The 25,877-nt window shown below is 46.4% G+C and overlaps 1 protein-coding gene across 3 annotated transcripts; it reads right to left on the reverse strand.

Annotated features, from left to right (window-relative positions):
* Positions 1-5,423: 5,423 nt before the first annotated feature.
* Positions 5,424-25,866, reverse strand: LOC119949887 (scaffold attachment factor B1-like). Of its 3 annotated transcripts, none has more exons than XM_038771733.1 (21): positions 25,443-25,866; positions 24,474-24,561; positions 22,632-22,696; positions 22,338-22,544; positions 21,098-21,160; positions 19,909-19,936; positions 18,501-19,011; positions 18,026-18,075; positions 17,277-17,377; positions 13,710-13,859; positions 13,241-13,323; positions 12,210-12,349; positions 11,916-12,004; positions 11,254-11,363; positions 10,429-10,719; positions 8,878-9,015; positions 7,607-7,649; positions 7,135-7,253; positions 6,866-6,978; positions 6,097-6,163; positions 5,424-5,726 (listed from the first exon to the last, which is right to left on the reverse strand). In XM_038771733.1, exons 1-21 carry the CDS (start codon positions 25,629-25,631, stop codon positions 5,585-5,587), a joined length of 2,787 nt encoding a protein of 928 aa, XP_038627661.1. In that variant the 5' UTR covers positions 25,632-25,866; the 3' UTR covers positions 5,424-5,584. The 3 variants fall into 3 exon arrangements, with proteins under 3 accessions (XP_038627661.1, XP_038627663.1, XP_038627662.1); XM_038771735.1 differs by having other exon boundaries at positions 5,424-5,988; XM_038771734.1 differs by having other exon boundaries at positions 11,254-11,360; positions 25,443-25,865.
* Positions 25,867-25,877: the final 11 nt, after the last annotated feature.

The following is a 25,877-nucleotide window of genomic DNA, read 5'->3' on the forward strand; positions in this document are numbered from 1 at the left end:
TAATAATGATGGTATTTGTTAAGCGCTTACTATGTGCATAGCACTGTTCTAAGCGCTGGGGGGGATACAAGGTGATCAGGTTGTCCCACGTAGGGCTCACAGTCTTAATCCCCATTTTACAGATGAGGGAACTGAGGCATAGAGAAGTTAAGTGACTTGTCCAAGGTCACACAGCTGACAATTGACAGAGCTGGGATTTGAACCCACGACCTCTGACTCCAAAGCCCGTGCTCTTTCTGTGATCCACAACCACAAGGAGCTTACTGTCTATGGGGGAGGCAGACTTTAAAAGACATTACAGATAGGGGAAGTAGTAGAGTATAAGAAAATGGACGTAAGTGCTGTGAGGAAGGGGTATCAAAGTGTTGAAGGGTGAGCCCCTTATGAGGCAGGGGCTGTGTCTGATCTGTTTATCTTGTATTTAAGTGTTTGTTGTTGTCATTGTGCTGTCGAGTTGTGTCCGACCCATAGCGACGCCATAGAGACATCTGCCCCAGAATACCCCACTTCCACATGCAATCATTCTGGTAGTGTATCCATAGAGTTTTCTTGGGAAAAATACGGAAGTGGTTTACCATTGCCTCCTTCCGCGCAGTAGAGTCTCTGCACTCGACTCTCTCCCGTGCCGCTGCTGCTCAGCACAGGTGGGTTTTGACTTGTGGCAGATTGCCTTCCACTCGCTAGCCACTGCCCAAGCTAGGAATGGAATGACTCTCCCTCCTGTAGTCGTGACTGGTAGTCCTGGAAACTCTCCAGGAGCCACCCTGAGAGGGGAATTGAAGTGCTTAGCACACAATAACCACTTAGCATTGCCTGATTAAGGCATCTTTTCTCCTACTTCTTCTCCCCTCCTGCATCGCCTACGCACTTGGATCTGTACCCTTTAAGCCCTTGATATTCACTCCACTCTCAACCCCACAGCACTCACGTCCACATCCGTCGGTTATTTTAATGTCTGTCTCCCCGTCTAGACTACAAGCTCCTAGTGGATGGGAAACCAGTGCTACCAACTCTATTGTATTGAACTCTCCCAAGTCTTTTCCAATGATTGATTGATTGCCAATGGGTGGTTAAGGGGGAGGTTCTTAGTTTACCTGAGATCTTCTCTGAGGTGTTCTCAGCAAGGTGCCAGGAGGAAAACTGAGAGGGCCCTCTACTCCTTAGGATCATGACAAAAGGGAGAAATTGACCCCCTTCATTTTAGCTAAAGGGGCTGGCACTGTGCCAAGTGCACTGGTTGGTACAAGATCAACAGGTCAGACACAGGCCCCATCCCGCATGGGACTCACAGCTTAAGTAGAAGGGGGAACAGGTATCGAATCTCCCTTTTGCAGATGAGGGAATTGAAGCCCAGAAAAGTTAAGTAACTTGCCCAAGGTCAAACAGCAGGTAAGTGCAGTGTGGCCTAGTGGAAAAAGCACGGGCCTGGGAGCCAGAGGATTTGGGTTCTAATCCCATCTCCGTCATTTGCCTGCTGTGTGACCTTGGGCAAGTTACTTAACTTTTCTGGGCTTCAGTTACCTCATCTGCAAAATGGAGATTCAATACCTGTTTTCCCTCCTACTTAGATGGTGAGCCCCAAGTGGGACCAGATGGTCTTGAACGGAAGCCTTTTAGGAGGTTTTGGCAGTTTGAGAAGCAGCGTGGCATAATGGATAGAATGCAGGCCTGGGAATCATGGGTTCTAAACCCAGCTCTGCCACTTGTCTGCTGTGTGACCTTGGGCAAGTCACTTTGCTTCTCTATGCCTGAGTTATCTCATCTGTAAAATGGGGATTGAGACTGTGAGCCCCATGTGGGACAGGGACTGTGTCCAACCTGATTTGCTTGCATCCGCCCCAGCGTTTAGTACAGTGCCTGACACATAGTAAGTGCTTAACAAATACAATAATAATAATAATTATAATTATGGTACCTATGCCAGCACTTAGTACAGTGCTTGGCACATAGCAAGTGGTTAACAAATACCACAATAATAATAATAATCATAAGTGGCAGAGCCGGGATTAGAACACTGGGCCTCTTACTCCCAGGCCCGGGCTCTTTCCACTAAGCCATGCTGAAATGGTAAAAGGACAAGTCTGAGGAACTTTTGAGTGGCCACTCTTAGTGATCATCTGCCACAGCCCATCCTAAATTGTCCTTTGTAGTCAATCATCTGGATTTTTACTTCACCTCAGTCCCTTGGGGACAGAAATCTTTCACAGGACCTTCCCCTGGAGAGCCAGGTCCATCTTGTCTTTTCTGGAAAGGCCCCTCTAGCATCTAATATATTCATTTAATCGTACTTATTGAGCACTTTTGGTGTGCAGAGCACTGTACTAAGTGCTTGGGGAAGTACAATATGACAATGAGATGACACAATTCCCTGCCCATAACAAGCTTGCATTGAGTGTTTTGTGGCACTTGACTTCTTGGCATTTGGAGGATTTTGTTTTTTGGGATGGCTAATCCCTTTTACCTTTCTGGGGAAAGGAGTAGTTCTCAGACTACCAAGCCACATGTGGGTCAATCAATCAATCATATTTATTGAGCGCTTTGTGCAGAGCACTGTACTAAGCGCTTGGGAAGTACAAGTTGGCAACATATAGAGACAGTCCCTACCCAACAGTGGGCTCACAGTCTAAAAGGACTGGCACAGTATCAGGACCCTAGGTACGATGCAATTAAACAACAACAATTGTAATATTTAAGTATTTACCATGCTCTAAGCACTGTACTAAGCACTGGGGTAGCTGCAGGACCATCAGGTGCCACATAAAAATGATGGTATTTGTTAAGTGCTTACTATGTGCCAAGCACTGTTCTAAGCACTGAGGTAATAATAATAATAATGGCATTTGTTAAGTGCTTACAATGTGTGAAGCACTGTTCTAAGCGCTGGGGGGGGATACAAGGTGATCAGGTTGTCCCACGTGAGGCTCACAGTCTTAATCCCCATTTTACAGATGAGGTAACTGAGGCACAAAGAGGTGAAGTGACTTGCCCAAAGTCACACAGCTGATAAGTGGCGGAGCCAGGATTAGAACACAGGTCCTTTGACTCCCAAGCCCGGGCTCTTTCCTCTCCGCCACGCTGCTTCTCCGCCTGGGGCTCACTCAGAGTAAGGACTTAAATTCCACAGTTATTATCTGGCAACAGATAAGACTGCATTATAAAGGGGTAGTTTGGAACAGTCACTAATCTCTATTACCAGAAAAATCCCTTAAACTTGAATGATTAGTATTTTGAGAGCTGAATCCATAGCACATTCATTAGGCTGTGATATCTCTGGACAGGAAAGACTGAACTTTTTGAAAAGGAAAGTGACCTGGCCAGACTCCAAAAAGAAGGGCTAACTAAGGCCGCTGAGATAAGGGACTTGGCCTGAGGAAGAGCAGCAAGATAAAGGTGCTTTGCAGATTTTCTTCAGGAAAAAGTTAAAAGTAATTCTGGATGGGTTGTTCATTGATGTATGTAAAGGCTGGGTATGACGTGGAGAAAGGGAGGGAGCTGGAGATGGGGAGGAAGGGGCTGGGTTTCCAGAAGAGAATATACAGATGCATTTTGTCTGCTGTGTGACCTTGGGCAAGTCATTTTCCTTATCTGTTTCCTCATCGATAAAATGAGGGTTAACTCCCTTTTTTAAAAATAGAATTTGTTAAGCACTTACTATGTGTCAAGCACTGTTCTAAGCACTGGAGTAGATAGAAATCAGGTTGGACACATTCTTTGTCCTCCTTGGGACTCACAGTCTTAAGTAGGAGGGAGAACAGATATTTAATCCCCATTCTACAGATGAGGCAAATGGGGCAGAGAACTAAGGTGACTTGCCCAAGGTCACAGCACAGGCACCCGACAGAGCCTGGAATAGAACCCAGGTCCATACTCTTTCCACTAGACCATCCTCTTCTCCCTCTTTAGACTGTGAGCCCAGTGTGGGCCTGGAACTGTGACATGATTAACTTGTATCTACCCCAGAGTTTTGAATAATGCTTGGCACATAGTAAATGCTTAACAAATACCAGAGAGATGACTGAGTTTAGGCCTTTTGAGTTCAGGACACGGAACTGGCCACTCAGTGGGAAACCTGAATAATGTGCTCGCTGCTTATTTGTTTATCTTGGCTCGACTCGTCCTCAGCCCCAGAACATCCATCTCAATTTGTGCACAAAACAGATCTGACTGGACACTGGTTTGGCCAATTGGATAGAGCACGAGCCTGAGAGTCAGAAGGTCACTGGTTCTAATCCCAGCTCTGCCACTTGGCTGCTGTGTGGTCTTAGGTAAGTCACTTCTCTTCTCTGTTCCTCTGTTCCCTCATTTGTAAAACGGTGATTGAGGCTGTGAGCCCCACGTAGGACAGGGACTCTGTCCAACCCAATTCGCTTGTATCCCCCTCAGCACTTAGTACAGCACCTGGCACATAGTGCTTCAACAAACACCACAGTTCTAACAATCCAAACAATCTGGGTTCCAATCCCAGGCCCACCAATTGCTTGCTTTGTCACCTTGGGCAAGTCACTTAACTTCTCTGCCAGTTTCAGCTATAAAACGAGAATGTAATACCTGTTCTCCCTCCTGCTTTGATAGTGCACCCTATGTGGGTCAGGGACTGTGCTCAGAATAGTGTTGGACACATAGTAAACACCTCACAGTCCAACAGGACTTTTGGGGATCTTTGTGGGACACAAATTTAAGGTGGGTTTCTGTTGTATAGCACTACTGTTTCCCCAACAGGGTTAAAGGAATCCCCCCGTTTACTCAGCTAACACAAACATGCTTCCCCCACAAAGTTTTGTTACCACTCTGCTCATCAGCTTTTCCCTTCAACAGGACCGGCTCCTTAGATCATGGTCAAACCCTCCGACTTGCACAGAGTAAGCAAGATTGAATGAATGAATGAATTTGGGGCACCATCCAACTGCATATAAACTAAGGGTCCAATAATAACGATGGTTTTCGTTAAGAGCTTACTATGGGCCAGACACTGTACTAAGCCCTGGATGGATACAAGCGAATCGGGCTGGATGCAGTTCCTGTCCCATGTGGGGCTCACAGTCTCAACCCTCATTTTACTGATGAGGTAACAGGTACAGAGAAGTGAAGTGACTTGCCCAAAGTCACACCACAGCCAAGTGGCGGACCCAGGATTAGAACCCATAACCTTCTGACTCCCAGGCCCGTGCCCTTTCTGCTAGGCCACACTACTTCACCAAATGATCCACCCACAGAAACTTTTCCATATGTGCCCCCCTTCTAGCCAGCCTGGCTCCTTTACCCTTCCCATCATTTTGTATCCCTACCCTGAAAACTGGAAAAAACCTGGAAGCGCTCCAGGCGTCATTCTCCAAAGAGGTATGGAAAGGCCATGGAATTATTCTTTACAAATTGGGTTTTATTGGTGGAGAGTGGAATGCTCCATGAACAGAAACCACATTTTATACGGTGTGAACAGGCACATTTATTACAAAAACAAGTCCATTGTATTGAATTACAATATGGCTGCAGATTTTTTTAAAAAATTACACTGATTCAAAATAATCCTGGCAAACAGGATGCCTCGCTGTTGCCACTTGACATGAGAATGTGGGTGTTAAAATATTCAGTAGCGGCGGGTGAAGCGGGAATCATTGGGTCTGTTGGTTCCTTCTGCTCTGGTCTCTCCTCCAAATCCTCCGCCTCGCATTCCGCCACCTGGCATCCTGCGGCCCCGGGAGTTTCCTCCTTGAGCAATGCCGTCTCTCCTAGGAATCAATTCAAAGTCTTTCCCCGCTTTGGAGCGCTCCTCCCGCCCCCGCCTGGCTGCCAGTTTATAGCGTGAGATGGCTTGGAATCCTGCCTCAACGGCATCTGTTGATTTTTTCCCCTCTTGATCAGACGGAGCCGACAGCAGAATCATAAAACTTTTTTAAGTCGCTAATGTTTGACCGACTGATCCCACACCACATTCCGGGTATCGAAGGTTATTATTTTTGCCTAACTCGGATTTTGCTTTCAAACCTTGAACTGAACAAGTGAAACAAACATGCAAGAGAGAAAGAGACTGTGTTATAAAAAAGGGGAGAGGAAGCAAAGGAGCAGGAACAAACCGATTATCCCCAACAAACTTCTTACCCTGACATTCCTCCCCTGTTCATCATATGGCCCGGGCCTGAGTGACCAGACATGCCCCTCTCACCACCTGGAAAAGAAAGATAAGAACCAGTCACCATTTTTTTTTTCCCTGGAGGGGAGATGGGGTGGGCAGGAGCAGAAAGGAGAGAGGAGACCCTCCTCCTCTCCGCATCCCATCTGCATGACTCATCTCCCTGCCCCATCAACAGAAACAACATAGTTGGTAAACTCCTTGGGGACAGAGAACATGTCTACCTATGACTCTAGTGCACTGAACTCTCCGAAGTGCTTAGTACAGTGCTCCGCACCCAGTAAGAGCTCTGACTCTGTGCAGAGCTTGGGAGAGTTAGTAGACATGACCCTTGCTCTCAAGGAGTGGTGGGGATAGAAGATTCTTGAGGACAGAAACATCTGTGTTGGGCACAGATCCCAGCACACCGTGAAGGTACGCAGACACCTTCAAAGCCCCTCTTAAAAATTACCACCTCCAATAAACCTTCCAAGTGACCCTTGTTGTGTCACCCCACATCCCCATCTGGTACATTCACACTTGGATGTCTAGCCAATGGCTTCCCTTTGTTTGGAGTCAGTCATATCTCCACTCACTCGAACTCAGGGTACAAGAGTGGCAATCTGTGTCTTGTCCGACTCCCCCATGGGTTTGCGCGTTTCTCAAGGGCATGGACCAGGACCCTTTTCCTCAGCTCAGTGATTCACCCACAGCACTGACCACTCCCCTTCCCCCCCCACCCCCAACAGCCAGATATACCTTGCCACCTCTCGTGATCTCGGCCCATCATGCCACCGTCCACGCTGCCCTGCCATGAGCGATCTTGATGATCACCCATTCTCCGACTGTGGTCTCCCCAGTCCCGTCCCCCTCTTCAGAAGAAAAAAAAAATACACACACACACAAGAGAAACACGATATCTTAAGGTGGGTTTTGAGTTTGCCAATTTAATTGGTGGTGGTGGGGTAATGTTTGACTTCACGCTACCCCCTTCACCAGTTAGCCACTGCCCCTTCACCCATCCTAACCTGGGGGGAGGCATCCCTCTCCCGTCACTCATCCGCTTGTCAGAGTTGTAGCCTCCCCACCCGTCACGGGAATCTCGTCCATGGCGATCCGGACCTCCATGGCGGTCATCAGGGTAGTGCTGGAAGTTAAAGGATGAACAACATGGTCAGGGTTTGGCATCTCCCCCCCCACCGCTCCGGCTCCAAAGCAGGGGCGTCATTAGGGAACACTAGAATAATCACAATCCCGTAAGCACCTCCACTAGCCAACAGCTACACTTCCCCTCTCCTACTGATGCCCGCATAGATTCCAAAGTGGTCTGCCTCCTTCCCCACTTGCCCAAGGGTGGAGCATGCACCACAGGGATTGATGTGTTATTCGGAACGTTATCCATAGCTCTGTGCCAACTCATCGTTCTAAGAAAGTCATTTTCCACCCAGCATTTAGCGAGGGCGAAATTCAGTTCTGCAATATGAGGTAAGTACAACTTACCTGTCCATCTCTGTCGCCCATCATTGACCTGGAACTCTCTCTCCTAGAAAAACAACTTCAGTCAGACCTCTTTTTTAGTGAATGCCTCAGGACAATAATTTTATCTGCTTACGCGCCTATAAAGGGAATACCTGTTAACATATCAACAAGGAAGAGCCTGGTCTTCAGCAGGCAAGGCAACTCTGGCTGACAAAAGAGGGTCTGGGTCTGGTCTCAGTTGCTGTCCCCAACCCCAGTTAGTCTACAGAATTTCTCCCAGCCAGGCAAAGGTGAACACGCTGTTCATATAAAGATCCCCACAACCACCGATCAACCAGTTCACGTGAATAAGCTGCTGCATACACCATAACCTGAACTTGAACGTGTAGCTACTGAGGCAGAGTGTGCCACACTCAGGTGCCACGTTCTCCGCTGGGCCAAACTTTTGGGTCTTAGTGAGAAGCAGCGTGGCTTTAATAGATAGAATGATGGCCTGGGATTTGGAAGGACTTGGGTTCTGATCCCGGCTCCACCATGTGTCTGCTGTGTGACCGTGGGCAAGTCACTTCACTTCTCTGGGCCTCTGTAACCTCATCTGGAAATTGGGGATTAAGAGTGTGAGCCCCATGTGGAACAGAGACTGTGTCCGACCTGTTTAACTTGTACCTATCCAGTCTTAGAACGGTGTTGACACATAGTAAGAATTTAACAAGTACCATAATTATCATTATTAAAGACTGAATTTGCAAACACAACCCTATTCACCTTACAAAAGCAAGGTAAAATAATAATTTTGATATTTGTTAAGCGCTTACTATGTGCCAAGCACTGTTCAAAGCACTGGGGGAGATACAAAATCATCAGGTTGTCCCACATGGGGCTCACGGTCTTAATCCCCATTTCCAGATGAGGTAACTGAGGCAAAGAGAAGTTAAGTGACTTGCCCAAAGTCACAAAGCTGATAAGTGGCGGAGCCAGGATTAGAACCCATGACCTCTGACTCCCAAGCCCACACTCTTTCCACTGAGCCACGCTGCAAGATGCGAGAGCACAGAGGTTCAATTCATATTAGCTACTGGAATGGATGTCCAGGAGGGCAACCATCACATTTTAATTCATTCAGTCATATTTATTGAGTGCTTACTGTGTGCAGAGCACTGTACTAAGCTCTTGGAAAAGTACAACACTTCCAGTGGGCAACAGAACGCGGGGTTGGGGTAGGATAGCCCCGGTAATGCTATCGTCACGTCTCCAATCCACTTAATGTGATTAGCTCTGCCTAGGGAACCCACCTGTCCATAGAATGATCCTGGTACCGGCCCCGATCCCTATGGTCAAAGTCGTGGAAGCGGTCCTGACGGCTGAAGTCAGAATGATATCGATCATCCAGGGCTGCCCTTTTTCCTTCTGGCCAATAGGAGTCATCTCGCCTGTAAAGCAAGGTTTAATTTTAATGTTGGGATAAGCCAGAAAGGGAAGAAAAAAAAAAAAGACTCACAACCTTCCTTCAAACTTGATTTTCTCTAGTGTTTGTAAGCACATATCACGCATCAAGTAGTGTCCTAAGCACTGGGGTAGAAACAAGTTAATCAGGATGGGCACAGCCCCTGTCCTGCATGGGGCTCAGTCTTACCAGGAGGGGGAACAGACATTTAATCTCCATTTTAGAGTTGAGGAAACTGAGGCACAGAACAGTTAAATGAGTTGCCCAAGGTCATACAGCAGACAATTGGTGGTTGCTGACTCAGTTCTGGATGTGGTTCCTCAGTATAATTAACATGTCTATCGCCTACCCACTTTGTGGTCAGGAAAGCCAACCCTTTAAGCCAAGTCAGCAGAGTGGCCCTGTGGTCCCAGCCGAAGGAGAGATCATATCACTGGCTCAGAGCCAGACAATTCTCTTGCACCTTGGGCCATTCATTCAATAGTATCTATTGAGTGCTTACTGTGTGCAGAGCACTGTACTAAGTGATTGTGAAGATACACAGTGCGTATTGTCTGATCCCAAGCCATTCCAGGTGAGCCCTGCTCAGGAAAAGCAGGGTTTAGTGCCAGCAGGACATGCACTTCAGTCACACCTGTGAACTCCAAATACATGGGACTTTTCCAAGTGCTTAGCCCAGTGCTCTGCACACAGTAAACGCTCAATCAATACCACTGACCGACCGTTTTCCAGTAGCAGTGGTGGCCCACGCTCAGCCCGGCCATTCAATAGATGGTATTTCTTGAGCGCTTGCTGTGTGCAGAGCAGTGGACTAAGCACTTGGGAGAGTGTGATATAACGGAATCGGCAGATGCGTTCCCTGTCCGCAATGAGCTAGTCCCCGTGATGACGCTGGTAGGAAGAACAGATGCAGTTCAGGATCACAGAACAGAACACCTTCGAGACCTCAACAGCAGCAAACCCTGTGCGCTCACCCACTTCATAAGCCATCTTTGAGTACGATACAGTGGCTTAATATTAATCAATCAATCGTATTTATTGAGGACTTACTGTGTGCAGAGCACTGTACTAAGCACTTGGGAAGTACAAGTTGACAACATATAGAGAGTCCCTACCCAACAGTGGGCTCACAGTTAATACAGGTTGGGATGTAAGATTTTCACTTTCTTCGTGGCAACAAACAAAAAACCCAACAAGAAATCAACAAACAGAGCAAAATAAAGAAAGGCAGCAGCAGCAACAACAACGAACTACAGTTGTCCTCCACCCAAGTCTCACTTCTTGGTCTGGGTTAGACTGCTTCCCACATTTCACCTGCTGAATCATGCCTGTCACCTGACTGGGCAAAGGTTTTGCTCACTCGTTCCACCCCACCTCAAATCCAGAGTGGACTCCTCACCTCCCGTCTACGTCATAGGGCCGCCTCATGGCCGGCCTCCGGTCTTGCTCGTAACGAAGCTCTTGTTGGCGACGCAGCTCCTCCCTCTCCCTGTGGATCCGCTCTTGTTCCCTCCTCCGCTCATGTTCAATATGCATCCTCTCCCGCTCCAGTCGCTCCCGCTCCATCCGCTCCCGTTCCAGGCGCTGCCTTTGAAACTCAAGTCTCTCCCGTGCTATTTCCAGCCGCTCTCTTTCTTCTCGCTCCCGAAGGGCCTGAATGCGCTGCTCTCGCTCATTTCGTTCACGCACCCTGGGTTGAGACAAAAAAAAGCAGCCAAGGCCTCAGTTGCCTGTGGGACCAGGTTGGATTAAGGGTCCAGCGGAGTTTGGACTAGAAAGGGAGAACGGGGGTGGGGTAGGGTGGAGAAGACAAAGGCAGGGTTGAAGAGATTTAAAAAAAAAAACAAACCCCCCCCCAAACTCCCCTCGCTGCCACTCTCCCCAGCTCCAAGCCAAAGCTGTTCTTCGACAATGGTGCACTGGACGGAAGGGATTTCTGTGAGCCACTGGCCTGGTAGAGGGCCCCGTCACCCCAAAGTTAATCCAGTCCTGGCACGTGACCCTTAATGATCATTAAGGCCCACAGAACTCTTAGGGAAGGTTATGGGAGAACTGGATATAATCTGCAGAACTATTTCCCTAGGCAATCCCAGGATGGTTGATTTATCTGCCTTTCACTATTTCCAAGAGGGGAAAACTGCACATGGTGCTTTAGAGTAATCAGTACTGTCAGCACCCAAACCACCAGTTGGGAAACAGCAAGCACTTCCGACACCAAACTCACCGACGTGATTCTGATTCTCTGATCTTCCGCTGTTCTTTGATTTTGTCGAACGACACAATTGACCGTTTCTCTTTGCTCGCTGATTTACGCTCTTGGCTTTTTGAGGCCTGCTTTTCCAAAAGGGAGGATTAAAATCAAAATGGTGTGTTGGGAGGGGAGGGCTCTCAAACCACTCACCCAGAGTTACAATGCCAGGCCCTCCTCCCTCTGCCCCACTTGAACACAGACAACGGTTTAAGTCAAATTTCACAATTCTACTCCAATTATGTCGTTTGAACAGCGCAGGGCGGGAGACTGGAGGCTACCCAACAGGTCTTAGGGGTCTGAAGGCTATTCATTCATTCATTCAATCATATTTATTGAGTGCTTATTGTGTGCAGAGCACTGTACTAAGCACTTTGGAAGTGCCAGACGCCTGCCCACCTCCCGCTTTTGCTTTTTATTCTCTCCGTAAAAAGCTCAGACAATGGGGTAGACAAAAAGAAAGATGGAGCTACACAAAGCAGCGGTTTCTCGTGTGCAAGTCGAGGCTTTCCCCATTTTCTTCTCGTTCCCCAATAAATCTTTATAAGGAATTTTCCCAGGATAGACTTCAGTTCACTCATCGAAGTCTCTTTATAAGTGCAAGAGACAAGATGACCTGCCAGAGCAGCTATACTTACCCCTTCTTTCCCGCCGGCAGTTTTCACACTAATAACAGGCTCTCCTTTGGATTTGTCCATTACTACAGTTCGTTCAATTCCTTGGCTTCCTGTTGCCAAGAGATGGGACAAAATCTAAGATGAGGAACAATCTCGAAGGGACCGACTCAACTCCAAACCACCCCCAATTAGACGAAAGAAGGTATCTGGGGGGAAAGCAAATTTCGCTAAGGCTCACTGAGGAAATGCATGCCATCCAATTTGAATCAAGTTTGCTATTAAGCAAAGATCTTAAAACTGCTGCAATTCACTTGCCTGATTTAGTAGCTCTAGATCGATCAGAGGATCCAGGTTTCTGATCATTCTGGTCTTTATCCTTGTCATCTTTCCCATCTTCACTTTTCTTAGGGTCATCTTTCTTGTCAGTCTTATCATCTCCTTTGACACTAGAAGATCTTTGAAGGACACCACCACACCCCCACCACAAAAAAATTAAGTCAATTTAACCAATCACGAATCAATGGTATCTGTTGAGCCCTTAATATGTGCCGAGCACTGGACTAAGCACGAGAGAGTACAAGAGAATTTACAAGGTAAATCTATTTTGGCTTCTCAAAATAGTGAGTGAATTTGCACCTGTCCAAGGAAAGAGGGAGTACTGCCAATTTGATGATCACAGGTGAAGCAGTGCAGATAAAACAAAGGCAAAGTGCCGAGGACCTGTCGAGGGCCGGGGGGTGGGGAGAAATGTCCTGGGGAGACAGGGCTGACTTAATACCTACCATGGATAATCCACTCAAAGATAAACAGAAGACAAAGGTAAAACTATGAGGAACACGTGGTCAGCATCAGATGCAGAGGCGGACGGACCGAAACAAAAGCACGTCTGCCCTCCGGGACCCTGCTTCTTAATGAGATAGTTTTTTGGGTGGAAACTAACCAATCAATGGCATTCATTGAGTACTCACTCTGTGCAGAGCACTGTGCTGATTGCTTGGGAGAGTACAATATCTTATCTTAGAGAAGTAGCATGGCCTAGTGCAAAGAGCCTGGAATCAGATGACCTGCCTGCTGTGTGACTTTGGGCAAGTCACTCGATTTCTCTGTGCCTCAGTTACCTAATTGGCAAAATGAGTATTAAATCTTATTGCGACTGTGTCCAACATAATTATCTTGTATCTACCTCAGTGCTTAGTACAGAGCTTGGCATGTAGGAAGTGCTTAACAAGTACCATAATTATTATTATTACTATAGCAGACCACCGTCCTCGAGGAATTTACAATCTAGTGGGGAAAAACCAACAATAAATTAAATTATAGGGAGAGGAACCAAGAAAGAAGAATACCTGTCACTGTTAGCTAATTTTTCCTTCTTCCCATCACCCTCTCTTTTGTCTGAGGTCTTCTTTCCAGCAGGTTCATTTTTTGCCTGAAATCACATTGATCGAAAAACCCAACAATAGCGAAGTTATATAAACTGGTTGAAAATGAACATGTGGTTCCACCACCAACTGGGAGAGTATTGGGAAGGGACGAGGTCTAGTGGCAAGAGCCCGGTCCTGGGAGTCAGAGGACTTGGGGTCTAATCCCAGCTGCTGTATGACCTTGGGCAAGCCACTTGGCTTTTCTGTGACTCAGTTTCTTCATCTGTAAAATGGGGATAAAACATCTGTTCTCCTACCCTGTCTCTGAGCCCCCCCCATGAGGCAGGGGCCGTGACCAATCTGCTTATATCGTTATCAATCCCAGCACTCAGTACGGTGCCTGGCACCTAGTGAGCACCTAAAATGCACCGCAACTATTATTGTCGCTCACCTTTTCGACGGAGATCATCCTCCCGTGTAACTCGGTTCGGTGGAGGTGACTGATGCATTTTGCCGCTTCCTCGGATGTAGACATTGTTACGAAACCGTAACATCGAGCGCCAGGACTGCGAGCATTAGTCACCACTTTAGCTCCAACCACCTTTGGGTCGGGAGGATGGGAGAGGGAGAAACAGTACTTATCTGGCATAAAATTGTACGCGTCACAGAACCACAACTTCCAAAGCTGACAGCCAAGACTGGCCATCGGCTGGCACAGCATTCCCAGAAAACAGGGCCCTACAGCTGTTCTGGAAGAGGGGTAGAAGCACCCCGCTGCCCCGACCTACTGCACTGTTCTGACATCAAGTTCCCCCTGATTTATTAAGATGCTCACTCCACCCTCCCCATATTTGATGCTGTGGAAACTAGTTCAACCTTCCTCAGACCTCCACATGACTGTCACTTGTTTCTTATACCTTTTCTGTTTTTCTAAATGGACGCCTTATCAGTTTCTTTGGTCTCCCCCAGCGGAAACTTGAGGAAGCTTGGGTTTAGTAGTCATCAGATGAGAGGGGAACAGGGGCAGAACTATGCCAGCTCAGTATGGCTGGATCTTGGTCCCTTGACCCTTATATGCACCTCCTCTCCAAAACCTGAAAATTTGGAGTTTAATTCTTGGGCCAACTTGAACAGGTCCAGAGGTTTAAATCACCCTCAAGAAAAGTCTTGGGGGCGTCCAACTCCCAAGTTCCCTGCAGATGACGGGTGATCCAAACTATTGATTTCATCAATACAGAGGACTTCATTCAATCCTATATATTGAACGCTTACTGTGTGCAGAGCACTGTACTAAGCGCTTGGGAAGTACAAGTTGGCAACATACAGACGGTCCCTAGCTAACAACGGGCTCACAGTCTAGGAGGCCGGGGGTGTGGCAGGGAGATGCAGAGAAAGAGAAGAGGCAATGGCTTCACAAGTTAGTTGGTGGAATATGCAGGGAGGCCCAGGGGTGTAGTTTTGCCACTGGAAACACAGAAAATCCAGCCCATTTTTGCCATCTTCAGCACTTTTAGCCCTGGGTTATGCTACCACTTGAGGGGCTCCAGCTGCTGTTACTCAGACTGCTATTTTCAGCTGTGCTTTCGCTAAATTCCCTCATCTAGATTCTGGAGAAATATCACAGCAGAAACCTCACAAGCCCAACTTCAGCAGGCCTGATGGCAATGGTGGGGGCCAGCAGCTTGCATGACAAGAGGTGGCCACCTCTTAACGGTCCGCTCCCTGCCCTCCCCACTTGCACTCTTCATTGCTTTCAAGCTAAACCACTCAGTTAGCACTGTTCTCACCTCTCGCTCTCTCCCCCTTCAGAACAGATCCCTGCCCTCTACATCTTCAAAACCCTTCTGAAATCACATCTCCTTACTCATCTCCCCATTTACCTTTCAACTCTTCCACGCCATGTAAACCCCCCTTCCCCCATCCCCCCATTACACTTGTCTATATCTTCATACTCTATTGCTTTATTCTGACTTTAATTTACTTTGATGTTGGTTTCCCTGCTAGACTGTAAGCTTCTTGAGGGCAGGGATCATGTCCACTAATGCTATTGTACTCTCCTGGACTCTGTAGTAAGTGGTAAAGGTAAATAGTACAATTTCTAATCTACATGGCCTGTGCAAAGTCTTATCCAATGAATAGGTTCAGAGGTCCCCCAATCTTCTAGAATTTGTACGGATCCCCCTCCCCACCACTATACAGTTCTAACATTATAATAAATGGGCTCAAAAGACAACGGCATTTGCATTGCAAATGAAAATGGATAGACATTTGGATGCTAAGAGAGTAATGTCCACAGCACTGAGATGGCATGATGCACGCATCCACATGGGAAAAATGACTAGCTCAACACTTAGAAATCAGCTGATACCCAATTCCCTTGGCACCAATGATGTGTAGGTAACCTAGGCCTTGGGGGAGTTAGGTCAGGAGTTTGAATTCATTTCATGTCAAGCTCAATGTGACAAAAAAACAACCTAATACACTTGTCATGGGAATGGCCATAAAACAACAGTAGCCATTAAAATGGAAAATTGTGACCTGTTTGAAATTCGTGACGTGTGGGTCAACGTTTAGCAGGTCAGAGTAGGGTTAAAATATAAAAGACCCACGCAGCACTATTAAAAGTCACAGGATTGTGGAGTTGAAAGACACGAGTGCTCTTGTTGGCATTCAACAGGTGTTGGCAGTGCCATTTGATTGAAAAGGGCAAAAAACTGGACACTGATTTGAGAGAGCACACTCCGCACCAAAACTCCCATCACGGCCAAATGTTATGCTACAGCCTGTTACTCAGCAGGTGATCTTTAAGCACCCCTACAACAGGGAAAATGAACCAGAAAAGTAAAACTCTAAATATGCAATTCCACTTAAGGGGGATCACGAGTCTTCACAGCCTCATGATTTGCTTAATGTGACTCTCCTGAATTTTCCAAGAGGTGAATAAATGAAGTTCAAGAGGCCAGGGGCCATCATTTCCACCAACAACTGAATGTTCAGAGACCAATTGCATATTCCTGTTTCGGTACAGGAAGGTTACATTTTGGAAGTACTAGCTCAGGTTCTGGAAAAACCCAAGCCGGCCTAGTACCAAGAGGCTCAGAACCCCTGAGACACAATTCAATTCTTTGTCAACCAATGGGATTTACTGGATGCTTACTGGGTGCAGAGCACTGTACTCAGTGCTTGAGAGTACAATCCTTTATTCACCCCCAGTGGATAATCACTGGTTAAAACTAGCCAGTCATAATAATACTTGCCAAAAGAAGGGTGGCAGTTTGGTTTGACTCCACCATGCTTCACTTTGAATCAACCACCCACAACTGTAATTTCTTTTGGCAATGACTCCAATTTGATAACTTGTTACCCAATGACCTCTACTTTTTAGACCGGGCGTGAATTTTAATCTCTGAAAGCAATCTAGTTCCAAATTACACCAGATCAAATGGCCATTCTCAATGTATTTCTTAATGAATGCATAACAGGAAAAAGCAGAAAGAGAGAGCCCACCTATTCCAAAGGAAGATCAGATCTGGACAGACTTTGTACCAAAACTTCTTAGCCAGACCAAGAACAATCTTGAAAACGGGAATACTAGAATGTATATATATATATATATATATATATATATATATATATATTTGGTGCAGGCATCTGTTCAAGTTGAACTGCTTAAACTCAGGTGAACACAGCAAGTGAAACCACTCTGTGAAAGAACTCAAGTCACCATGAGATTTGAAACCTGGCACCTTGGTCTGTTCAAACTTAACTTCAGCTAATTTGAAGCTTTTTCCAAAAGGAGAACCCTCTCTATTTGAAACCAATCCTCAAGATGCTTTTAATTGGCCAGTGCTGAAATTAAAAATGAGCTCAATTGGCTGAAACTCATGGGGAACGACAAATACCCCAGCTATCAAGCAGTATGAATTGCTGACTAGCTTGCAGGCCACTGAAACATTCCCTATCTCTCTGGCATTTAAGACTGGTAAAAGCTAAGCCCCCATAGCCCTGGGACACATACCTTTCCGTATTTGCTGAAAAGATTCTTTAGGTCTGTAGCTCTGGTAGTGGAGGAAAGTCCACTAACCCAAAAGTTTCTACCACTGCTGCTACTCGTACGACCTAATTCAAAAGAAAGTTGCGGTGAAAAAGACAATGCTCTGGAATGTAGAAGGGCTCTTGCAAATAAGCAGGTCCTGAATCTTGCAGACGGAGAACATCAGCGTATTTAAAGAGACTACAAACTAAAAATTCATGGTAAGTGATCAAACTTCCAGGGAAAGTTTGACACAAAGGTGGATAAATGAGTCCAGCGAATAAGTTTAGAAAGGCTTCTTGCTTGAGCTGCCTTAAACCACCCAGTCAAAATAAACAATATCCTTGTAGTACAAAGGAGGAAAGATTCACTCAGAAGGTAGCTAAAATAGGAGGGTGCAGTTTGAAGTCAGAGTTCCTATAATTTTTAGGGCCATAGGGATGCTAACTTTTTTTTTTTAAAGCTTCTTTCTAAATCCTATTTACCCGTAAAACTGCTAGCAGGACGGCCTGCCACAAGTAAGGCAAGACCAAATATTTTGATTGCCTCGAATGGCTATTCATCTAATAAGGGGTTAAGTTCCATCACCAGTGGCAAAAGGGGAGGATTTCAACTTCACTTTAAATTCAGAGGAAACGGGGTTTATTTCCTAATGGCCGGAACTGACTTTCATAACCACCAGAGACCAAAGGCAGGCCAGGTTCCCCACTGGGTCTTCCAAAATGACAACATACCTTTCTCGTCTTTGGAGTTCTTTTTTGTATTCGAGTCATCCTCAATAGAGCTAAAGACAAAAATTAATGTTACTCAACTGGAAAAATACATAAATGGGAAAGAAACTCAAAATTATAAAATATGGGCTAAGACTGCATACCTACCAGAAACTGAGTTCTGAAATAAAAAGAGACCCAGCAAACTTGGATTGGAAATCTGACACAAGAATAACATGCCAGATCCTTCAGTTACATAATTCAGATGGGCTAAAGATAATGAGGAAGGCTTAAAGATTACAACCATAGGAGGTTGGGAAAAGGAAAAAAAAATCGTCAGCTTTTTAGAAAATTCACAAAGAAACCAAACAAGATTTTCTATAAATAAGCTACAGTTTCATCGGTCGGGCCGGCCAATTGAAGAAAACAGCTTATGCGTGTCATTAAATGACCAAAGAAAAAAGGATAGCATCTGGTCTAGAACGGAGAAAAAACAAACCTCATTTTCTGATCACCGCCCTCATTGGTAGAGGACTCTTTAGTTGCGGGGGAGTCTTCTTGGCTAGCTTCATCTTCTGTTTTCTTAGAGTCTTCTTGGCAATCTTTGGTTTCAGGGCTGGAGTCTCTCTCCACCGCTTCCTGGGCTTCGCCTCCAGAGGAGGCTTCTGCATTTTCTGACGCTTTGCTACCCTGATCCATTGGGCTTTCTACCACTAAAGTGTCAGAGTCCATGTTCTCTTCGTCTAACGCCTGCTCGCTTGTCTCCCCTTTCTCTACCCCTAAGAGCTTTTCGGCCTTCCTCGCCATGGCTTGTGTTGACTCGCCGTCCAAGTCAAAAGCCTCCTCCTCGGAATGGCTGGCGGCTAATTCGTCCTCTTCCTCCAGGAACTTTGGGACCGGCCCCTCGTTACTTGCGTCCTGGGCACTTGGCCGCTCCAGTTCAGAAGCTTCTTCTTTAAGTGGGTCACATTTACAAGTTTCCCCCAATATGCCGAGTATTTTCTCATTTTCTACGGATTTAACAGGAATAGAATGGCACAAGGTTTAATGACCAGGGAAATACAGCAATCACATATGCGGAACTGGCAATGGCTGCCACACTAAACCGAAGAGAACCACTAGTTACACAGAGATTGGAAAACCCTGCACACAAACTTACACTCCACTCCTTCAGCTACCTGCTGCATTGTAACACACTGGTATCCTCAGCCTCAACGCTACAGGGAAGAGAAAAGGCCCCCAGAGATTTAACCCCAAAACACCTTCTGGCTGAGTCTTGATGGTCTTCGGTCTTTCGTCGCTTAACCGCTGGCTCTTCAAACTTAGCTTCCAAAGTCCCAGACGCTTAAATGAACGCATCGCCATTCATTGACAGTTCAATTTCCAACTTCTTTCAATTCTGTATAACAGAACAGTCCAATAGGAAAACCAGAAAATCTTCTAATGATGAAGAGGGATGTTTGCAGTTCAGAAAGTGAACATTTGTTCGGAATTGTCATGAAGGAATGCTTTTTTTCCTCTTCTGGAATCCAGGTACTTCTTGGGTTTCAAATTGAGTTCCCTACCACAGCTTTAGACTGCCTGCACTACTGCAAATTTCACTGACTAAAGATAGTGCCCAATATCACAAGATCTGGTTGGTGTGCAGAATATTGATTTTTTTTTGGAAAGAGTTGCATCTACTACCACTCTCATTTCGCACTGTCAATAGCTAAAAAACAATGGAGATGACATCCATCTCACTGACTTCTGTAAAACACTGCACATCCACAGATCTGGTGATATGGCAGGGTTTCCAATCTCTATGATCCTGGTATGCTCTGGATTGTCCACTATTAGACCAATGCACACTTATGATGAGGCAGTTAGAATGGTGTTAAATGATAGCCTTTACGTTTTAACAGTACCTGGCTCCGAAAGGGGTCCCTCCATTTCCTGCAATGGAAGAAAAGAAGACTATAAACACCACCATTTTGGGGACTCACCAAGGCTCACTCAGCTCCAGATTCTGTCTGACAGTGGCAACAAAGGTAAGCTTGGAAAAACCACTCTCATGGCTGGGGATGAACCATGAGCTTTAGTGTTGCCTGACTGCTTGATTAGAAACTATTCTCTTCAAGCTACATAACAACAATAATGGTATTTGTTAAATGCTTACTATGTGCCAGTCACTGTACTAATACAGGGATAGACAAAAGATAATTGGGTCAGACACAGTTCCTGTTCCACATAGGGCTCAGTCTTAATCCCCATTTTACAGATGAGGTAACTGAGGCAGTCAAATGACTTGCCCAAGGCCACACAGCAGGCAAGTGATGGAACTGGGATTAGAACCCAAGTCCTCTGACCGCCAAGCCTGTGCCCTTTCCACTGGGCCATGCTGCTTCTCTAAGTAGCAAGAAGGGAGAGAAGTGATCCTTTTACCCTGCAGGCCACTGATCTGATTTTGTAGGTCACTACAAGGGGGCAGCGAGAGCGATGGGGGTGGTATAGAAGGCAGAAGCAGCTACAGCTCTGTCCACAGCAACTCTTACCTTGCTACTAGTCTGCCAGAGTGTCAAAAACCCCTTCCATACTGTGAACCACAGAGCACTACCAACTGCGCTCTCAGCAGGCTTAGATCTAGACCGGTGCCCTTCAGTCTCCTCCTGATCTAGAGTCCCCATTTGGTAATTCTTAAGGAAGGGAGGCTGAGGACAGGGCAACTAGAACAATAATTCTTTCAGATGTTAAGATCAGGAGCTGGGGGACACCTGGCTTTCTGTCATCAGTTTTCATGACGAAGCCCTCTCACCTGCTGGTAGGGAACACATTTCTCCAAATTCCCTTTTTTAACGATTTCGTTCCAATGTTTACTTGGAAAAACTGCCTACTGAAAATCGTAAGGCCAACGTACGCTGCATCTGTCCTTTTAGATATAACATGTTGTAATTATACTTAATCTTTGCAACAATGTCAAGAAAATTGTAAAATTTAGTATCAACTCATGATATTTTTAATAGAGCCAAGATACAATACGTGAAAGTAGATCAGGCACCAAGAATTAAGTCACCTACACATTCTGTGATTTTTAAAGAAGCGATGCTGAAATTTTACCTGCATCTCAAAGAAGTCAGGTGATGAAGCATCTAAACTGTTTCCAATGTCATGGCTCTCCACCTACAAATATAAAAAGTTGTATGGTCTGTAGAAAAAAAAATCTTGTCCCTGTCATGAGAAAAGTAGCCTAAACACAAGACAGGACATGTCTGGTATTTTTTAAAAATTACAAAATATAGCATGCTTGTGCCTTTCATATTAGCTACAGAGCAAACTTTTCAATAAAAATGCATGCACTGCTTGATTTTAAGGTTTTTTTAAGAAACTACACCCAAGTCCACAAAGGTGTCCAAGTTTCATAAGAAACAACATAATTTGAATTCTAAAGGCCCTTTTCAAAATGTATGAAACAATTCTGGGCTTGACACTCATACCTGGAAGAACCTGAAACACTGCTCTAGAAACAGGTTCCTTAAATGACAGACTATGTTCCCTCAACCATCATCCTTCCACAGCATTTACTGTTTTCTAAATTCAACCGAGACACAATAATTTGAGGCTGTCTTGAAGTGGGGCTATTCAGAGAAAAAGCCTATTCCAATACAAACCAGCATCTAGACCATCAGATTTACTCCCTGATCTGCCATCTCCTGAGCATTTTATCAAGAGTGCCCGGATACTCGCTGAGTCCACTGACAGGACAGTAAGTCGATTTAAGGCAAACCCATGACTTACATCTTGAAACTGAATAATAATGATGGTATTTGTTAAGCACTTACTATGTGCGAAGCACTGTTCTAAGCGCTGGGGGGGATACAAGGTGATCAGGTTGTCCCATGGGGGGCTCAATCTTTAACCCTCATTTTTACAGATGAGGCAACTGAGGCTCAGAGAAGTTAAGTGACTTGCCCAAGGTCACACAGCAGACATGTGGCGGAGCCAGGATTCAAACCCATGACCTCGGACCCCCAAGCCCGGGCTCTTTCCACTGAGCCACACTGCTTCTCTATGACTTACTTGCATGGTTACTTACTTGAACACTGCATGCAGAGATGATATACAGTACCACACACGTTCAAGTATAAGGATTCTACTCTGATATACATCAAGATCACATTTTTCAATCCCAGGTTAGAGCTTGTGCGCAGGAACAAGTTCCTGGGTATTTTTTAACTGGCTATTACAAATGAAAAACGACACCGACTTCCCACATGTAAGAGGTGGATATCACTGCTACAGGTACCTCTCTAGATCATTTAATTCTTTTACGTTTTCGAGATGTTTCCAAGTTACCTACATCATATTCTGTAAACTGATCTGGAAGCTCTTTCATTTCTGCATCAGCATTTTCTTTACTGTCAGACAGTGAGTCAAGAATATTATCAGCACTGTACTCCTCTCCGCAATCTACAGCACTGCCATTATCTATTTCCGCTTCGTCTAACACGCTAATGTCCATCATGTCAATATCCTGCAAGTTATCCAAACTTGCTTCAACATCCTCCTGTCAAAAGAAAAAGACCATATATTACAGCCATAGGGACTGGATCACAGAACTATAAAAGTGCACCTGCAGTTTGCCCAAACATACCTGTCCATCTCCAGAATTCTCCTCTAGCCCATTATATTCCGCCTCCTCTTCCTCTGGCCTCCGTCCTAATAAGAGAAATTTAAAGATTCACTCATTCAATCATATTTGAGCGCTTACTGTGTGCAGAGCACTGTACTAAGTGCTTGGGAAGTACAAATTGGCAACATATAGAGACGGTCCCTACCCAACAGTGGGCTCACAGTCTAGAAGGGGGAGACAGAGAACAAAACAAAACATATTAACAAAATAAAATAATTAGAATATGTACAAATAAAATACAGTAATAAATACGTACAAACATATATACATATATACAGGTGCTGTGGGGAGGGGAAGGAGGTAAGGCGGGGGGATGGGGAGGGGAGATATATAAAGATATATTCTCCAGAACAAGCATTTTTCAAAAAAAAAAAAAAAAAAGCTAGCCACCCCAACTGGGAAGAAAAAGTCAATTATAGCTGGTGCTTATTTCCACAAATGGTTTTTGTTTTGTTGGGGACTTCAGCATTAAAGTTAATTAATATAACTTAAGGGGAGCCCAAGATGTGTCCTATTTGTGCCAACAGGGTCTTTTAGTGTTCCATGTACAACATATTGGGCTTGGCTTGCTTCTCACTGAAATCTGCAGAACTGGCATAATTAACTTTGTTGTGTTCTCAATCCCTACAGTGCTTTCTTTCCCCAGAGTAATATAAGGTTTGGGAGCTTGGGTTTCTCATTTTATTCTTTCTTTACATTCATTAAGATGACACTGTTTTGGGGGGGGCGGGGGCGCAGCACAGGCTGTCCAACAGGCTGAGCCTCAGTTCAGTTGCCAGGCAATGAGCAACAAAAAGCCTGTGTTTATTCAGAACTCACCTTCCCCATTTTTACTAAGGCCTCAAGTAAGTCAGAGTAGAACAGACAGACAATTGAATCTTGGAGTCACAGTCATTCAGTGTGTTTCTGCCCAGACACTAACAGACCACTTTCAGGGCAAAGCATGTACACTGGCTCCCAGTTTGGAAATCACAGCACCAGAAAAAGATGACTACCCAATCATTTCCCTTGTACCAATCAGCACAAATCTGGGAGCCAGAGGACTTGGTTCTAGTGGCAGGCAGGGTGTGAGCCCTTACTATGTGCTAAGTGCAAGATAATCAGATCAAACTCCCCCTGCCCCTACACACAGACACCAGGTATTTTATTCCCATTTTACAGAGGTGGTAACTGAAGCACAGAGCAGTTGAGTGACTTGCCCAAGTGCTTGTCTCACACTGTTTCATCTCCAAACCTTCCTCTCAAGTTGATTCTTAGATTGTGAGACCCTTGTAAATCCCCGAAGGCCGTGCCTAAGTCTCATCTACACATCCCCTGCCCCTGGGCCGTTTAATAAAATACTATTAGGATTACTACTGTGGCTCTAGGGAAAAAAAAGTGCTATAGAAATTCGAGGTATTAGAATGGTGGTGGAGTTTGTACTAAGGTTCAGATCTTCTCAGAGGACTGACAAATTTTTTCACCGGCCTAGTGGCTGGAGCATGGGCCTGGGAGTCAGAAGGATCTGGGTTCTGATCCCGTCTCTGCCCCATGTCTATTGTGTGACCTTGGTCAAGTCACTTAACTTCTCTGTGTCCCAATTACCTCATCTGTAAAAAATGAGGATTAATACCGTGAACGGTGTCCACTTGATTAGCTTCTACCTACCCGGTGCTCAGTACAGTGTAAGTGGGCACTTAAATTTCATTAAAAACAAAACAATAAAACCACAAAAAACCCGAGAGCCATTGCAGAAGATGAAAAGAGCAGCAAGTCGGGCACCCCCCGCCCCCCGTCAGAAACTGCATCTCATTTCTTCAGTACCTTTGTGAGACCGCTTTAATGTTTTCTTGCTTGTTACTTCTGGTGTAATTTCTATTTCATCAGGATCGCCCCCTTCGTCCTCGATGACCTATTGAAGAGAGACCACACGGATCAAAAACACCCCTTCCTTCTTCATCCTGGCACCCGAGCTATTCGGTCATCATCAATCGTATTTACTGAGCGCTATGTGCAGAGCACGCAGCCCATTCGCTTTCAGCAGTTGGGAGGAGCAATCCAAAATGGCAGTCAAGATTCATTTCGCCGTTCTGGGGGTACTGCGATAAAGCCAGGATTGCACTGGGTTCGGAGGAAGGCGGGCCCAGCCCTCCCTCCAGGAGAGGGTGCCTTCTTTTGTTTCCAGGAGCGGGCCAGATTTGCGGATGGAAAGGACGGTGGAGGGCAACGGAAGATAGTCCCCTAACCCAAGTAAACGGATCAGGGCCTCCCAACTTCGAATTCCCAATCCGGGCTGCAGGAATAACCGCCCCCCCCCCCGCAAACAGGGGGAAGGCGAAGCCTCGTTCTACAGGCCGCAGTCCAACACAGACCCTCCCCGATCCCAAGGGAGGCGTTTCCAGAGACATCGATACCCCCAAGGATGGGCGGATCTCAATGCCCGAAGCCAATCGCAACCGCATTCCCCTGGAGAGAGGAAACTGAGTGTGCGGGGGAGGGCCATCAATCCCCCGGGGTCAACGGGGAGACTTAAAAACACACGATGGGGGGCGGGGAGGGACCGTGACAGACTTTGCAGTCCGAAACCAAGTACGGCCCATCTCTCCCCTCAACCCTGGGGCGCGCGAGTTTCGCATCGCCTCTCCCCGGTCCGGGAGAGTGGCTGGGAGTAGGGAGCCCTGTCCCCCACTATCCTAGCTAAATACGCAGTAGCCACCGTGTATCGATTGGGTAAGGCCTACAGGGCGAGGGGCCCGGCTATGCCCGTCCTCCTCCCCCCACCTCCAGGCCTACCTTCTTCAGTCGCTCCATTAAAACGCTTTTGTTGCCGCCAGTGTCCAGGTTGCGTTTTTTCAGTTCCGCCCGGAGGTCGATGACCCGCAGGTCGCTCAGCCGCCGCGTGCCGCTTTCCGACGAGACGGAGGTGAAGCTAGCCGTGCTGGAAGTCAGCTCGCCGATCGGCCCAGTCAGAGCCTCCGCCATTCCTGGGGGCAGAAGGCCTCAGGCGGCTCGCTCAGTGCAGCTCGCTCTAGCCCTCGCTGCCGCCAGCGGCGATGCTCGGCACAAAATGGCGCCCGCCGGCGAGGGGAGTTGCACTAGTCCTCCCCGCCCCTTTCCTTTCAGCGCCCGTACGTCTCCTGGGCCGGCCGGTAGCACGTGGGCTCTCAGCTCTCCTCCTCCCTCCACCGCCTGGCGCCCAAGGCGCTCAAGTCGCAGGCTGCCATTCCC

This window comes from Tachyglossus aculeatus, chromosome X1, assembly GCF_015852505.1.
Source record: "Tachyglossus aculeatus isolate mTacAcu1 chromosome X1, mTacAcu1.pri, whole genome shotgun sequence".
Taxonomy (NCBI): Eukaryota; Metazoa; Chordata; class Mammalia; order Monotremata; family Tachyglossidae; genus Tachyglossus; species Tachyglossus aculeatus.

What these genes read in the sequence shown, in the direction of transcription:
- LOC119949887 (XM_038771733.1), bottom strand. Translation starts at nt 25,631, where the DNA reads ATGGCGGAGGCTCTGACTGGGCCGATCGGCGAGCTGACTTCCAGCACG. An exon ending in GGATGATCTCCGTCGAAAAG is followed by an intron (nt 13,324 to 13,709) that starts GTGAGCGACAAT and finishes ATGTGATTTCAG; the next exon opens with GCAAAAAATGAACCTGCTGG. An exon ending in CTGCCGGCGGGAAAGAAGGG is followed by an intron (nt 11,364 to 11,915) that starts GTAAGTATAGCT and finishes CTTTTGGAAAAG; the next exon opens with CAGGCCTCAAAAAGCCAAGA.